The sequence below is a fragment of the Peromyscus maniculatus genome, chromosome 4 (assembly GCF_049852395.1).
Source record: "Peromyscus maniculatus bairdii isolate BWxNUB_F1_BW_parent chromosome 4, HU_Pman_BW_mat_3.1, whole genome shotgun sequence".
Taxonomy (NCBI): Eukaryota; Metazoa; Chordata; class Mammalia; order Rodentia; family Cricetidae; genus Peromyscus; species Peromyscus maniculatus.
This window is the reverse complement of record NC_134855.1, coordinates 8,843,860-8,857,093: the sequence shown is the minus strand read 5'-3', so window position 1 is coordinate 8,857,093 and position 13,234 is coordinate 8,843,860. Positions and strand designations below refer to the sequence as shown.

Below are 13,234 nucleotides of genomic sequence, written 5' to 3'. Positions count from 1 at the left end.
AAGCTGAGGCCCTAGAGATGGAGGCTGGGGACAGGCTTGTATCCATCTTCCACATGGGGATCCAAAATGATGCCCAGACCCCAAGGCCCAAACAAGTGATCTCCGCCTCCCAGAGGCCAGGAAAGACTGGGGCTTGAGGGTTGCATGGGGCACCCCGTTTCACCAGGTGCATCTACGGGGACAGTGTAGGCCTCTGAGGTGAGTCAGCAGGTCGAGATCTGAGGTGAGCGCGCACTCAGTAAGCCGCTTGCTGTGGCAACCCTGAGGACCGGAGTTTCGCACCAGGCCTTTTCTTTTGGGCCACCACCGCCAAGAGCTCCTACCCCTGCAGACAGGGTGCCCAGGGCAGAGTTGGGGGCCTCCAACTAGCTGGGTCTCCACAAGGGCAGGGCAGGCTGGGAGCGCTCCCTGCTGCCGGGGTGAGCCGGACCTCTCAGGTTGAACAGCACTCTTGACCACCTTGTGTCCCCAGTTTGTCAAAGAATGTCTTCCCTGAGAGGTTGACCCACCTGGGCCGACCTTTAGCGATTCCCACTCAAGGGCCTCCCGGGATATGACACCTGGTTGCAGGTAGAACCGGATGTGTCCAGGAATCCCGCCTCTCAGACTGGGTGTCAGCGTAAGGTAGCTGTTGGCAGCGGGGGAGGGGCTGTTCTGGTCCCTGTGTGACGCTGCTGTGACCATGTGGGATGTGTAGTGCCCTTGTGGTCAGATCGGGGACCAGGATAGATGAAAGCAGATGGGTCTTCAGGGGTCCCAGGGACAGGCTGATGACAGGCCTGAGGACCTGGGGATGGAGCAGGATGTGGGTGGCCTGTCATAGCTAACGAGATCGGCCACTCTTCTGCTTCTCCTTGCTCCCCAAGTGCCCCCCAGCATCCGGGAAGAAGGGCGCGTGACCAACGTGTCAGGCCTGGCCGGGCAGCCTCTGACGCTGGAGTGTGACACAAACGGCTTCCCAGTCCCCGAGGTGGTGTGGCTCAAGGAGGGGCAGCTGGTGGGTGTCTCCAGAGGAGGCTGGGATGGGGGGGGCGTCTATGTGTGACATGTCTTTGGGGATGCCTGGGTGCAGGGGCAGTGGGGGACTGTGGTCCTGAAAGGACTTCCTGGGAGTCCTCTTGGTGGATTGAGACCTCTGGGGTCACCAAACAGCTCCACCGGCCTCTGTTCCCTCTGGCCCCTTGTCCTCAGATCCCAGAGGCTGGTGACCATCGCCTCCTGGATGGCGCCCGGTCCCTCCACTTCCCCAGGATCCAAGAGAGTGACTCTGGCCTCTATACCTGCCGGGCTGAGAACCAGGCGGGCAGCGCCCAGCGGGACTTCAATCTTGCTGTGTTCAGTGAGTGAGGACCGTGTCCCGAATTCCCAAGCACGTGTCAGGTGTCAGCAGAGAGCAAGGCGCACAGAGAGGAGCCGCCACAGACCTAGACCCTATCCTCAGGAGCCTACAGAGCATCCACACAGAGGACAGCCACGTGGTTAACGGCAGTGACTACCAGGCAGTCCTGGTTATCACAATATCTGGCGAAAGCCATTTAAGGGGCAAAGGGCTTATCTGGGCCCACAGTTCAAAGGTAGAGTCCACCACAATGACGGGGGCGTCAGAGCAGTGAGTGTGAGGCGGCTGGTCCGTCCCAGGCACAGTCAGGAAGCAGGGAGAGGTGAATGCTGGTGCTCAGCTCGCTTTCTACTTTTTATGCAGCCCAGGACCCCAGCCTGTGAGGAGGTGCCACCCACATTTAGGGTGTGTCTTCCTCCCTCAATTAACCCAATCCAGAAAATCCCTCACAGACACAGTCAGAGATTTGTTTCCAAATCAGTGGGTTCGAAATCTCATCTAGTTGACAAGATCAACCACCACACAATGGTGCCACACAGCGGCAGTCCATGCTGCTGATAACTCAGGGCAAGGGCTCATCCAGCAGCATCGGGGAGCTTCTCTGGTGGGTAGGGTGTGCAGGCCAGGGGACCTTCATGGACAAAGGTCCTGTGGTCAGCCGGGGGTGTGGAGTCTGAGCCGTCGCCTCTCTCCCTCCCTCCCCACCCCCAGTCCCTCCTTCCTTGCTGGGAGCTGGGACCGCTCAGGAGGTGCTGGGCCTGGCTGGTGCTGATGTGGAACTGGAGTGTCAGACCTCGGGGGTCCCCACACCCCAGGTGGAGTGGACCAAGGATGGGCAGTGAGTGACCCTCTCTGTGGATTGTGTGGGGCTGGGGGTGGGGGTGGGGAAGCCTGAGAGTGCCCAGTAGGTGTGGTGTGTGCCACCCAGCATCGGGTGGAGGGCAGCGTCGGTGTCACCAGTGGGCGATTGCCAGGAGACCCTGCTCTCACTCTGGTAAAATCTTGCTATCAACTCTAATTCTCTCATTCTGGGAATCAGAGGCCCATGGAAAAACTACATAATGTACAATTAACTATTTAAAAGCAGCTGTTGAATTCGCAGGACTATACAACTGTGGCCACCATCTGATTCCAGAACACTCTGATATCCCCCAAACCCGAAAACTCCTATGAGCAGAGTCAGACGATGCATGCTCTTGAGGTCTGGTCCCTTCATTTAGCAGAATGTTCTGGAGATGTGATCCCTTTGCAGCCAGTGTCAGGAACTCGCTTCTTTTTAGGGCTAATACTCCACAGAATGGAGGCCCACATGCTGTTCGTCCTCTCGTGGGCATCCGGGGAACGCCATTCTTATCATAAGCTGCAGTCCCTCTGAGCAGCTACCCTGCAGATACCCTGGCCTGACCAGTGGCTTCTCTCCAGGTCCATCCTGCCAGGGGACCCTCACACCCTGCTCCAGGAGGATGGCCAGGTTCTCAGAATTATCAGCAGTCACCTGGGTGACGAAGGGCGGTACCAGTGTGTTGCCTTCAGCCCAGCCGGCCAGCAGGCCAAGGATTTTCAGCTCAGCATCTACTGTGAGTTCAGTGCCTCCTGAGCCCTCCCGATGCTACCTGGGAGGGGAGGCAAGGGCGTTAACAGGAGCCAAGGGCCCGTGGGCCCACATTTGCCCCAAACTACCACTTCACACACTCACTGCTTCTAATGTGTGTTGGAGGATGATTTCTTTGATTTTCCCCTTACATCAGTTGCTCTTGTTTACATGGGAACAATCATAAGGCAGTTTAGTGCTTCAGTATAAGTGGGAAGCCGGTGTCAGCTGGAAGGAACAGGAAGAACTGGTACACCCAGGGCCTGGGGCATGGCTCGGTGGGGGAATCCCTTGCCTGGCATGTAGGAAGCCCTGAGTATACAGAACAGCACCAACGAACACATCCAGAGAGCTGCCCTAAGCCACTCAGTGGGCACTTAGCCTGCGTCCGTACTCTGTGCTAACAGCGGGGTTGAGCGCTCGGGGAGCAGGCTCAGTGGTTAGACACTTGCCCCATGAGCACGTGAGCCTGAGTCTGAATCCCAGCACCCATGTATAACTCCAGACACGGTGGCCACGTGCCCGTGCTGTGTGGCCCTCCAGGATGGTGTCACAAAAAGTAAGGGGCAGAGTGTAATAGAGGAAGACACCGGATGTCAACTCTGACCTTTGTGTGTGTGTGCACCCACATGCACGTGTTCACAACCATTTGAACGTGTGTGTGTGTGTGTGTGTGTGTGTGTGTGTGTGTGTGTGTGTGTGTGTATACAACATCTCCACATCCTCATACACAAGTAAACAAAATCTTTTGGGGATGGTTCTCTGTGTAGCCTGTCCTGGAACTCACTCTGTAGACCAGGCTGGCCTTGAACTCACAGAGATCCGCCTGGTTCTGCTTCCCGAGTGCTGGGAGTAAAGGTGTGCACCACCCCAGCCCAGTAATAAAATAAATCTTAAAATGAGAGTTGAGTAGAAGGGATGGACAGGCTGGTGACACGGTGGCCTCACATGGAGTCTTTTCTCACTGCCATCAAGGGACATGGTTAGGAGGGCATGGTTCTGGGAGGCAGGGTGATCTCACGCTGTATCCATGTGCCTCGGCCATCATCCTGGGTACCAGTTGTGAGTGCCCTGCCCTAGGGAAGCCCTGATCAAGTTCCTCCACAGATGGGGACCCCGAGACCCAGAGAGGGGACAGGACCTACCCCAGGTCATACAGTGAGTTAGAGGCACTGTGGTCCCTCTCCCCACCTGCACCATCCCTACCCACAGTGACTGGGCTTGCGCCCCACACCGGCATGTCCCTGAACTGGCCTCTTCTGTCTGTGTCCCAAACCCTCCCCCAGCCCTCATGCCTGCCAGTCCTTAGAGTAGAAGCCTGTACTGTGTGCATGCCGTTCAAGGGACACCAGGGACTGACTCGGTTCATCTGTGACCACCCTCATGTTCCTCTCTGTCCCCAGCACCTCCCACTATCTGGGGCTCTAATGAGACGGGGGAGGTGACCGTCCTGGAGGGCCACACAGCGCAGCTCCTTTGTGAGGCCCGAGGAACGCCAGCCCCTGACATCGTCTGGCACAAGGATGGGAACCTGCTGGCCCCCAGCCCGGAAGTGGTTTACAGCAAGGGTGGCCGGCAGCTCCAGCTGGTAAAGGCCCAGCGCTCCGACGCTGGCCTCTATACCTGCCAGGCCAGCAACCCTGCGGGGCTCACCAAGAAATCCACCAGGCTGGAGGTGTATGGTGAGCAGCCGGGGGGCTCGTAGCTGTGGGCAGCTGGTGTGGACAGTGTGAGGTGACCTCTGCCTGTCCCTGAGGGTCAATGAGGGGTGGCCACTTTGAGTATTCAAAGACAAATGAAGTGATTCAAGTATGGGGTTCATTTCAGCCCTCTGCCTTGCCTTTCCTGCACAGATGAGGAAACTGAGTCAGAGGCAGGGCCTAGGTGGGAGTCTATGCAGAGTCTAACTCCCCTGGAGGACTGTGAGGCTCCCCTCCACAATGAACTTCCCAGGGTGGTGTGAAGATCCCCACTTAAACTGTGTGTAGCTTAGGACTTAGAGCAAGACTCATGGCCCGTGGCTCATGCGCAGTAGAACCATCTGAAGAAAGCATTTGGCCTCCTGTGTTCCCAAGGGATGAAGAAGCTTGCCAGCTCATACCTCAGGGACGCATGGGCCCTGTCCCCCTCCCTGGGAGGGTCTGATGTCACATCTATGAATTGGCAATCATGACCAGTGGGCTCGGAAAAAAAGTTGGGAACACTTGCCGGATGATGGTGACACACACCTTTAATCCCAGCACTCAGGAGGCAGAGGCAGGTGGATCTCTGTGAGTTTGAGGCCAGCCTGGGCTACAGATTGAGTTCTAGGACAATTTGGGCTGTTACATGGTGAAACCCTTTCTCAAAAAAAAAAAAAAAAAAAAAAAGAAGGAAGAGGGAAGGAAGGAAGGAAGGAAGGAAGGAAGGAAGGAAGGAAGGAAGGAAGGAAGGAAGGAAGGAAGGAAGGAAAATAGGGAGCACTCTTGAGAAAGGATTAGGGTGAGCCTGGGTAAGGCAGAGTGAGGTGCTTTGGGGAGTCGGGGAACAGGACAGGGTCAACAGGAGCCATTTGGCCCCTGGTGAAGAGTCAGCAAGGGAGCTTTGACCACATAGGTGCAAAGAGCTTGGGTGCTGGAGTCTGGAGGCGGTGAGCTGAGGAAGGGGTGGGGCCCACTGCAGCATCTGCCACCAGGGGCTCCGTGAGGCTCCGACACCTCTGGAGTAGAATGAAAACTGCATGTCCATCATCTTCTCCAAGATCCTCGGGGCTCTAATGAGGTTTGAAGCATCATGAAGTTCATGATGGCACAGGATCATCTGCTGGTGATCCTCTCTGCTCTGCAACTCGGGGGCCGAGGGACGTGGCCCCCAACACACCCCTTGGCTTGGCTGCAATGATCTCTGAGCACACTTCAAGTGTCAGGAGCCCCCAGATCGTACCATCTTGGCCCAGATCTGCCTTAGCCATCTGCTGTCTCTCCCTAGGGGTGAGGAGACTTCCAGGGATAGCGGCCTAGTCTGGAGTCCTGGAGACCCATCCCTGTTCAGTAGACAGGCTGGTGTTCTGATGACAAGCTTTCCGGGTGGTAGTGGGAGCAGAAGAGATATAAGCAGGGGATGGGGAGGGGCCTCCAGGAGCTGAGATAGATGAGGTTCTTCCAGCGAGGGTCTGAGAGAGGCTGGCTGGAAGAGACTGTGTCTGAGCAAGACCCAGCTAATAGGATGAGGCTGGGGAGCAAAGCTACAACCACTGATCCCTGAGACACCCCTGTCTCTTCCCTAGTTTCACCCACCATTGAGGGTGCTGACGGAGGGCCGTACCTGGTGCAGGCCATGGCTGGGAAGCCCGTGGCACTGGAGTGTGTGGCCAGAGGCCATCCACCCCCCACCATCTCCTGGCAGCACGAAGGGCTGCCATTGGTGGACAGCAATGGGACCTGGCTGGAGGCAGGTGGTGTCCTGCAGCTGGAGAACCCAGGAGAGGCGTCTGGTGGTCTCTACAGCTGCGTGGCCAGCAGCCCTGCCGGGGAGGCTGTGCTGCAGTACTCGGTGGAGGTGCAGGGTGAGCCCGCTGTGATAGGTCCCCTCCCGTGCCCACTCCGTGCTTAGCCCCAGAGGAGGTGGAGGGTGGCAGAGAAGCACGTGTGCCCTCTCCCTGTGTGCCACAGGTGAACAGTGAGACCTGGTTTGGGAAGATGTGGTGGGAGAGGCAAGGTTGAGTGAGGGAGCTCTGATCCTCACTCCTTCCCACAGCCCTGGACTGCCCAGGAAGGATGGTGCTCTGCCCTCTGTCCACAGGATGGGCATGCCCAAGAGCCTGTCTGAGCCCCCAACCTGGGAGTGGGTTCGAGTCCTGCTCAGCTGACACTCATTTTCTACCTTCCCAGACGAGACTCTCTGTGGCCCTCTGGGACATGAGATAGAGAGCAGACTACAAGGCGGACAGGGCTCCCGGTCCTTAGTCTAGCTGAGGACAGACACGAGATAAATGGTCTCTGGGGAGGCCATAGAGCCCCTCTCAAGGCCTTCCGTGGCCCTGGAAGGCCTCCTGGGGGAGCACTTGAGGGGAGACTAGAAGGCTGTGGGGACTGGGGCCTTGGGGGCACTTAAGGCCAGGATGAGCTCCAACCATCCAGCAGCATGTCCTGCCCACAGTGCCCCCACAGCTGCTGGTGGCTGAAGGCATGAGCCAGGTGACTGCCATCGTGGGACAGTCTCTAGATCTTCCATGCCAGGCATCAGGGTCTCCGGTGCCTACCATCCAGTATGTACAGAACTGGCCAAGGTGGGGGCAGGCAGAATGTGGGCTGTGGTGAGAGAGGGTGACAGGGAAGCCATTCCTGCTCCTCGGGATGTAAATGTGGTCATGAAGCCATGGAAGGGAGGCTTCAAGGTGACCTTACCCCCTCTCCACCTATCAGGTGGCTGCAGAATGGCCGCCCGGCCGAGGAGCTTGCTGGAGTGCACCTGGCCTCACAGGGGACTATATTGCGCATCAGCCACGTGGAGCTGGGCCACTCGGGCCTCTTTGCCTGCCAGGCCACCAATGAGGCAGGGACATCTGGGGCTGAGGTGGAGGTCTCTGTGCATGGTGAGCGGGTGTCTGGGGCTCTGGGGGCTCTGGGGCAGTGGGCAACCTGAAATGATGGGGGTAGGGGAGCTGGAGGCCACAGCAGGCCTGGGAATGACATGGGACCTGTCTCCTCTGTGTAGACTTCTAGGCTGGACTTCCAAAGACATGGATGGGAGAGGCTTGTCTTAGTTGCTCATCACACTTATCATCTATCCTGTCCAATTGCCTGGGGACTTCCCTTCCCCTGCCTCCGCTCACTCTCATCCTGATGAGCACATCTAACTGCATTTAAATCTTTGATACACACCACTGTCTCTCTTCTCAGTTTGCCTAGCTCCTGTTTTTCAGGTCTGCTCTTTCTTCCAAGAAGCCTTCTTGATTGCACCACACTTTATCCTCACTGTTCAGTCTCTCATGGCTACTGCCTACCACCCTACTTCTCTGGAGTGGATTGGGTAACTGTCCTTCTCCACACCAGCTCTGAGACCTCCAAAAGGGCAGCATGGTGGTCTCTTATTTTATGTGGGGCCTACGTCAGTTATGGTCATAGAATGGATATGTAATACTCTTATGGACACATGTGGATAAGTAGATGGATGAATAGAATGGATAACTGGATGGATGGCTGATTGGATGCATGGATAGGCAGTTAGGCAGATAGCAAGATGGATGGATGGATAGTTAAGTTGCTGAATGCATGGACTAGATGGATGGGGAAGTGGATGAGTAGGTAGATAAATGGATGGACAGGTAGATGAATGGATAAGTAGATGAGTATGTGGATAGATAGGTAGATGAATCAGTGGGTGTATGGACAGATAGATGAATGGATTGGTGGGTGGAGGGTGTGTGGATGGATGGGTGGATGGGTGGATGAATGGATGGATGAATGGATGGATGGATGGATGGATGGATGGATATGTGGTTGGATGAATGGTTGGGTGGATGTGTGGATGGTGGGTGGATGCATAGATGGACAGATGGATGAATGGATGGATGGATGGTTGGATGAATAGATAGGTAGATGGATGGATGTGTGGGTGGATGGTTGGATGCATATATGGATGGATGGATGGATGGATGGATGGATGGATGGATGGATGGATGGATGGTTGGATGAATGGATGGGTGAATGTGTGGGTGGATGGTTTGATGCATGGATGGATGGATGGATGGATGGATGGATGGATGGATGGATGGATGAATAGATGGACCTGTGGATGCATGGATTGGGAAAACTTCCAAAGGGAAAGCACTGTTGTGTTGGCTCTCTGTGGGGAGTTCCTTCCCTTACCCAGATGTTTGAGGAGCAGGGGTTCGAGAAGCCATTCCTTTGACCAGACCTTCAAAGCCACACTTTGACTTGTAGCCATTTAAGGAGTTACTGGGTACCCACTAGAGGCCTCTTGAGCCTGACTCAGGCTCTCTCCATCTCTCCTGCCCAGAGCTCCCATCAGTGCACATCTTGGGGGGTGAGAACCTCACAGCCCCTTTCCTGCAGCCTGTAACCCTCCAGTGTGTAGGTACTGGAGTGCCGACCCCGAGCATCCGCTGGTGGAAGGATGGTGTGGCCATGGCAACCTCAGGGGGCAGACTTCAGGTACAGTTAGAGACCCAGGGCTGGCTATCAGACAGCAGCTCTGTGGAGGTCCTGGAGACCCTGAGCAGAGTCTTTGCAGGTGGGTGGAACAACAGAGCCCTCAGCAGGTGCACACTGAATAGGCCCTTGGGTGCTACACCTGGGGATTGGAGGGGTCCCTTAGCCTGGTCCAGGCCCCAGAAACTTGGCTACCAGAGGAAAAAGACAGAGATGATATCATGGAGAAGAGAGGAGCCCAGGAATGTCGGTGCTGGGCCCACGGCTCACTTGCAACGCTTGCATCTGCCTGTGGAGGCCATTCCCACATCCTGCCCTCTTCTGACTGACTGTGGCCTGGTCCTGGATTGCATGGCTTCCTCTCATCCCCAGACCCTTCTCTCCCAGATCGAGAAGGCAGACCTGAGAGATGAAGGTGTCTACACGTGTGCGGCCACCAACCTGGTAGGGGAGAGCAAGAAGGATGTAACACTAAGGGTTCTGGGTAAGGACTGCAGCTTGATTGGGGTCCAAGGCCTGGGGTGACTGGTGGCACCTCAAGGGACCTTGATACTGGGAGTGGGAGTTTTAGATTTACAGCTGTGTGCTTAACCTTGCAAAGTGTAGACAGAGCTGAGACGAAGAATAGCAGTAGCTAGTGGACCCTTGCAATGTTTTCAGGGGTCACCTTGCCCATGTTAATGGCTCCCTTGCTGGCTGGATTCATGTTTTGGGGTTCATATGTGTCCCTGGAAGTGTGGACAAGCCCTGTCTGGCTACTCCAGGGCTGCCTGAGTTTCCAGATTCTACTGTGCCAGCTTTGGCTCCTTCATGGGGCTGGGGTTGTGGGCCAGGAACCCTGTGTGACCTCAGTGAAGAGCTCATAGCCCCTGCTCTGGTTTGGGGCTTTTCTAAGGACAAGCTTCCTGGTCCACGGTGAGAGCCTTGTTGCCAGAACCCTTTAGAAGAAGTGAAAAAAGTCAAAAAATGGCTGGGATTGGGGCTGCCTGGAACTCACACCCTCCAAGAACAGTTTCTCCTTGTGACCCCCTAGTTCCCCCCAACATTGAACCAGGCCCAGTCAACAAGGCGGTTCTGGAGAATGCCTCAGTGACCTTGGAGTGTCTGGCTTCAGGTGTGCCTCCTCCAGGTAAGACCCCTCCCCTTGGCCAGAAATCCCCTCTAGCCAGTCCTCATTCCCTGTGGAAGGGGCCTGCAAGTGCCCAGAGCTTTGTTTGTATGAAGGTCAGGAACAAACCTGTAGAGTTCTGTACAGGGGTTCTAGCATCCCCAGGCTGGTCCAGGCTGTGGGTGAAGAATAGGATCCCCTCCAGCTGGTCCTCCCAGGTCAGCATGAAGGAAAAGAACTGGGCCACTTGAGTGAATCGGATGAACGCCTGCATCCAGGCTAGGGTGAAACTTATCCATGTCCCAGGAGGAGGGCCCATTTCCTGTCCCCTCATGGCTAAGGACAGTCACTTGTATTGGGTGGGTGAGCCCAGGAAATCTTACCTCCTGTGGAACCCCTAGGTAGGTATGGTGGGCCCTGGCTGGAGATGAGGAAGCCGAAGGCATAGTGCTCCGCCCTTGCCTTTGAGGCTGTCCAGGGTTCTTGCCTTCTACACCAGTGGTTCTCAACTTGTGAGCCGCGACCTCTTTGGGGGTCAAATGACCCTTTCACAGGATCGCATATCAGGTATCCTGCATATCAGATATTTACATTATGATTCATAACAATAACAAAATTTACAGTTTTGAAGTAGCAATGAAAATACTTTTATGGTTGAGGGTCACCACAACATGAGGAACTGTACTAAAGGGTCGAAGCATTAGGAAGGCTAAGAACCACTGCTCTGTGCTCTCCTGGGTAAGGGTAGCAGCTATGGGGAAGAGGAGAGGGCTTGGCTGGTTTGGGCTCTTCTTTACCTTGGCTGACTTGCCCCCATCCTCGGGCTTCCTCTTAGCTCCTGGTCTTGTCTCCTGAGGTGATGCTCTGTTCTGTTCGTGCTCCCCTTCCTAAGAATGCTGATTGTATTCTAGCATTAGAAGAAGCGTGTGCTCACTCTGGGAGTTTTTCTGAATGCCCCGACAGCCAACAGTCAGCAGCTGATAGGATGATTGCATATGTCTTTTCTCTCTCAGATGTCTCCTGGTTCAAGGGCCACCAGCCTATCTCTACCCAGAGAGGGGTGACAGTATCAGCTGATGGGAGAGTACTTCTCATTGAGCGAGCCCAGCTTTCTGATGCAGGGAGCTACCGCTGTGTGGCTACCAATGTGGCAGGCAATGCAGGGCTTCAGTACGGCCTACGGGTCAATGGTGAGTGGCCAGGACTGTAGGGCCCTTGCCAAAATGCTCGTTTTCTTTGCATTTGTCTAGCCCTCTGTCTCTTGTCACTTGTTTTTCAGCTTATCTACCAATCATTCATCTGTCCATCCCACATCTACACATCCATGCATCTGGCCATCTACCATTCACACACCTATCCTTACATTCACCCATCCACCCACCTTTGTTCCCATCCATCACTTATGTATCTACCCATCTACCATCTACTTTTCCATCTATTCATCTATTTACTATCTACCCACACACCACTCACCCACCTATGTACCCATCCATCCACCTATCTCCCTACCCATCTGTCTACCCAACAATTATTCCTTCCATTTATCCACCCACCCACTGAACCACCATTTACCCATCCATCCACTCATCTATTAATTCATCTACCAACCCATTCACTAGCCAGCAATCCAGCCTCTCATTAATTCATATAAACAATTAACTGTCCATTCATTCATCCAACCATCCATGTATTCCAAACTTTGGTCCATCCATTCACCCACCCATCCAGTCTTCCAATTATGTATACAAATATCTGCCCATCCATCATTGATGCAATATCTAACCATCAGTCCTGTGCCCATTCATCTCATCATTGATATATTCCTCTATCTAAGCTACAGAGAGGTAGGAAACATGAGAACATGAAGGGAGGCTGGGTTTTGAGTGAATTTCCCTAGGGCCATGTGAACAAATATTAATACATCCCATATAGATCCCCAACGGCAGGAATGATTCCACCCAAGTCCAGCTTGGGTAACCAATGAGTTTATTGGGCTTTGCTTACAGGATCATGGGTGAAGGGTTTCTCATAGGAGTATGGATGACCCCCAGATAAAGGTATTAACAAAAAGTCACATATCAGCACCCCAAAGGCTACAGAGTCCCTCTTCTGTCAGTCTCCCACCCCCTATAGCACCTTTAGCATCCTCTAGCACCCCCAGAGACCATGTGCAGCTGGAGGGAGGGAGCAGCCTTCCCTACCTTCTCCTGCAGTGAGGAAACCCCAAGAGGCCCAATCTCATGAGAGTCTCAAACAGGAAGTTGTAGCTGCTCTGGTGAAGATGATAATGGCCATGGCATGCATGGAGGCCAACATTAACCAATGCTGGGCATGCCTGGAGCATACAAACAGAGAAGAATCGGGGTGATGCTGGTAGCCAACTAGAGCTGGACCACTTGGGTCTCACGGGCCATGAGGAAAAAACCAGCTTTGCTCTTGAAAGCCCCCTGGAGACAGTGGGGTCTTAGCTGTGGTTCTCCCAGGATGGCAGTGTCATGATTGAGATCTGAGTCAGGAGGACCCTCAGCTCTCACTTCCCATACGATCCCCATGATAAGTCACTTCTGCTGACCCGAGGCCTGAGTTTGAGTGTGGCGTCAGCAACATTCTAGCTGATTAGCCTTGGGCAGGCTCAGAAACTGAGCTTCAGTTTCTCATTAGTAAAGCCTCCGGCGTGTTGACACAGTGTCTATGACATGGCTGCCTGGGTCGGGATGCTACACCCATGTTTTTGTTTGTCACCTGTGTTCCCGAGGGTCACCAGCTTGTGTCCCCTGCTTCCCTTTGCAGTGCCACCCCAAATCACCCTGCCACCCAGCCTGCCGGGCCCAGTACTGCTTGGCACGCCCTTCCGTCTAACCTGTAACGCCACGGGCACCCCCAGCCCTACGCTGATATGGCTGAAGGATGGAAACCCTGTGTCCCCTGAGGGGACCCCTGGCCTCAAGGTCAGTAGCACTGGGTGGCCCCGGAGCAACCTCCTGCTGCGTTCCATAGGCACTGGCTGCAGAGGTCAGGCCCTGGGAGCCTAGGGTGAGGGAGAG

The 13,234-nt window shown here is 54.9% G+C and overlaps 1 protein-coding gene across 2 annotated transcripts in view; it reads left to right on the top strand.

Moving 5' to 3' along the window:
• The window catches only part of Hmcn2 (hemicentin 2), a 151,675-nt gene that overhangs the window by 72,639 nt on the left and 65,802 nt on the right, over positions 1-13,234 (top strand). The window contains exons 27-40 of one of the 2 annotated variants that reach the window (XM_076568964.1): positions 867-997; positions 1,192-1,339; positions 2,051-2,177; positions 2,762-2,916; positions 4,038-4,088; positions 4,334-4,612; positions 6,196-6,474; positions 7,068-7,176; positions 7,334-7,503; positions 8,931-9,085; positions 9,470-9,566; positions 10,116-10,211; positions 11,204-11,380; positions 12,981-13,138. In XM_076568964.1, coding sequence (XP_076425079.1) covers positions 867-997; positions 1,192-1,339; positions 2,051-2,177; positions 2,762-2,916; positions 4,038-4,088; positions 4,334-4,612; positions 6,196-6,474; positions 7,068-7,176; positions 7,334-7,503; positions 8,931-9,085; positions 9,470-9,566; positions 10,116-10,211; positions 11,204-11,380; positions 12,981-13,138 — 2,132 coding nt within the window. The remainder of the gene's footprint in view (positions 1-866; positions 998-1,191; positions 1,340-2,050; positions 2,178-2,761; positions 2,917-4,037; positions 4,089-4,333; positions 4,613-6,195; positions 6,475-7,067; positions 7,177-7,333; positions 7,504-8,930; positions 9,086-9,469; positions 9,567-10,115; positions 10,212-11,203; positions 11,381-12,980; positions 13,139-13,234) is intronic. The other variant, XM_016001985.3, reaches the window with a different exon arrangement.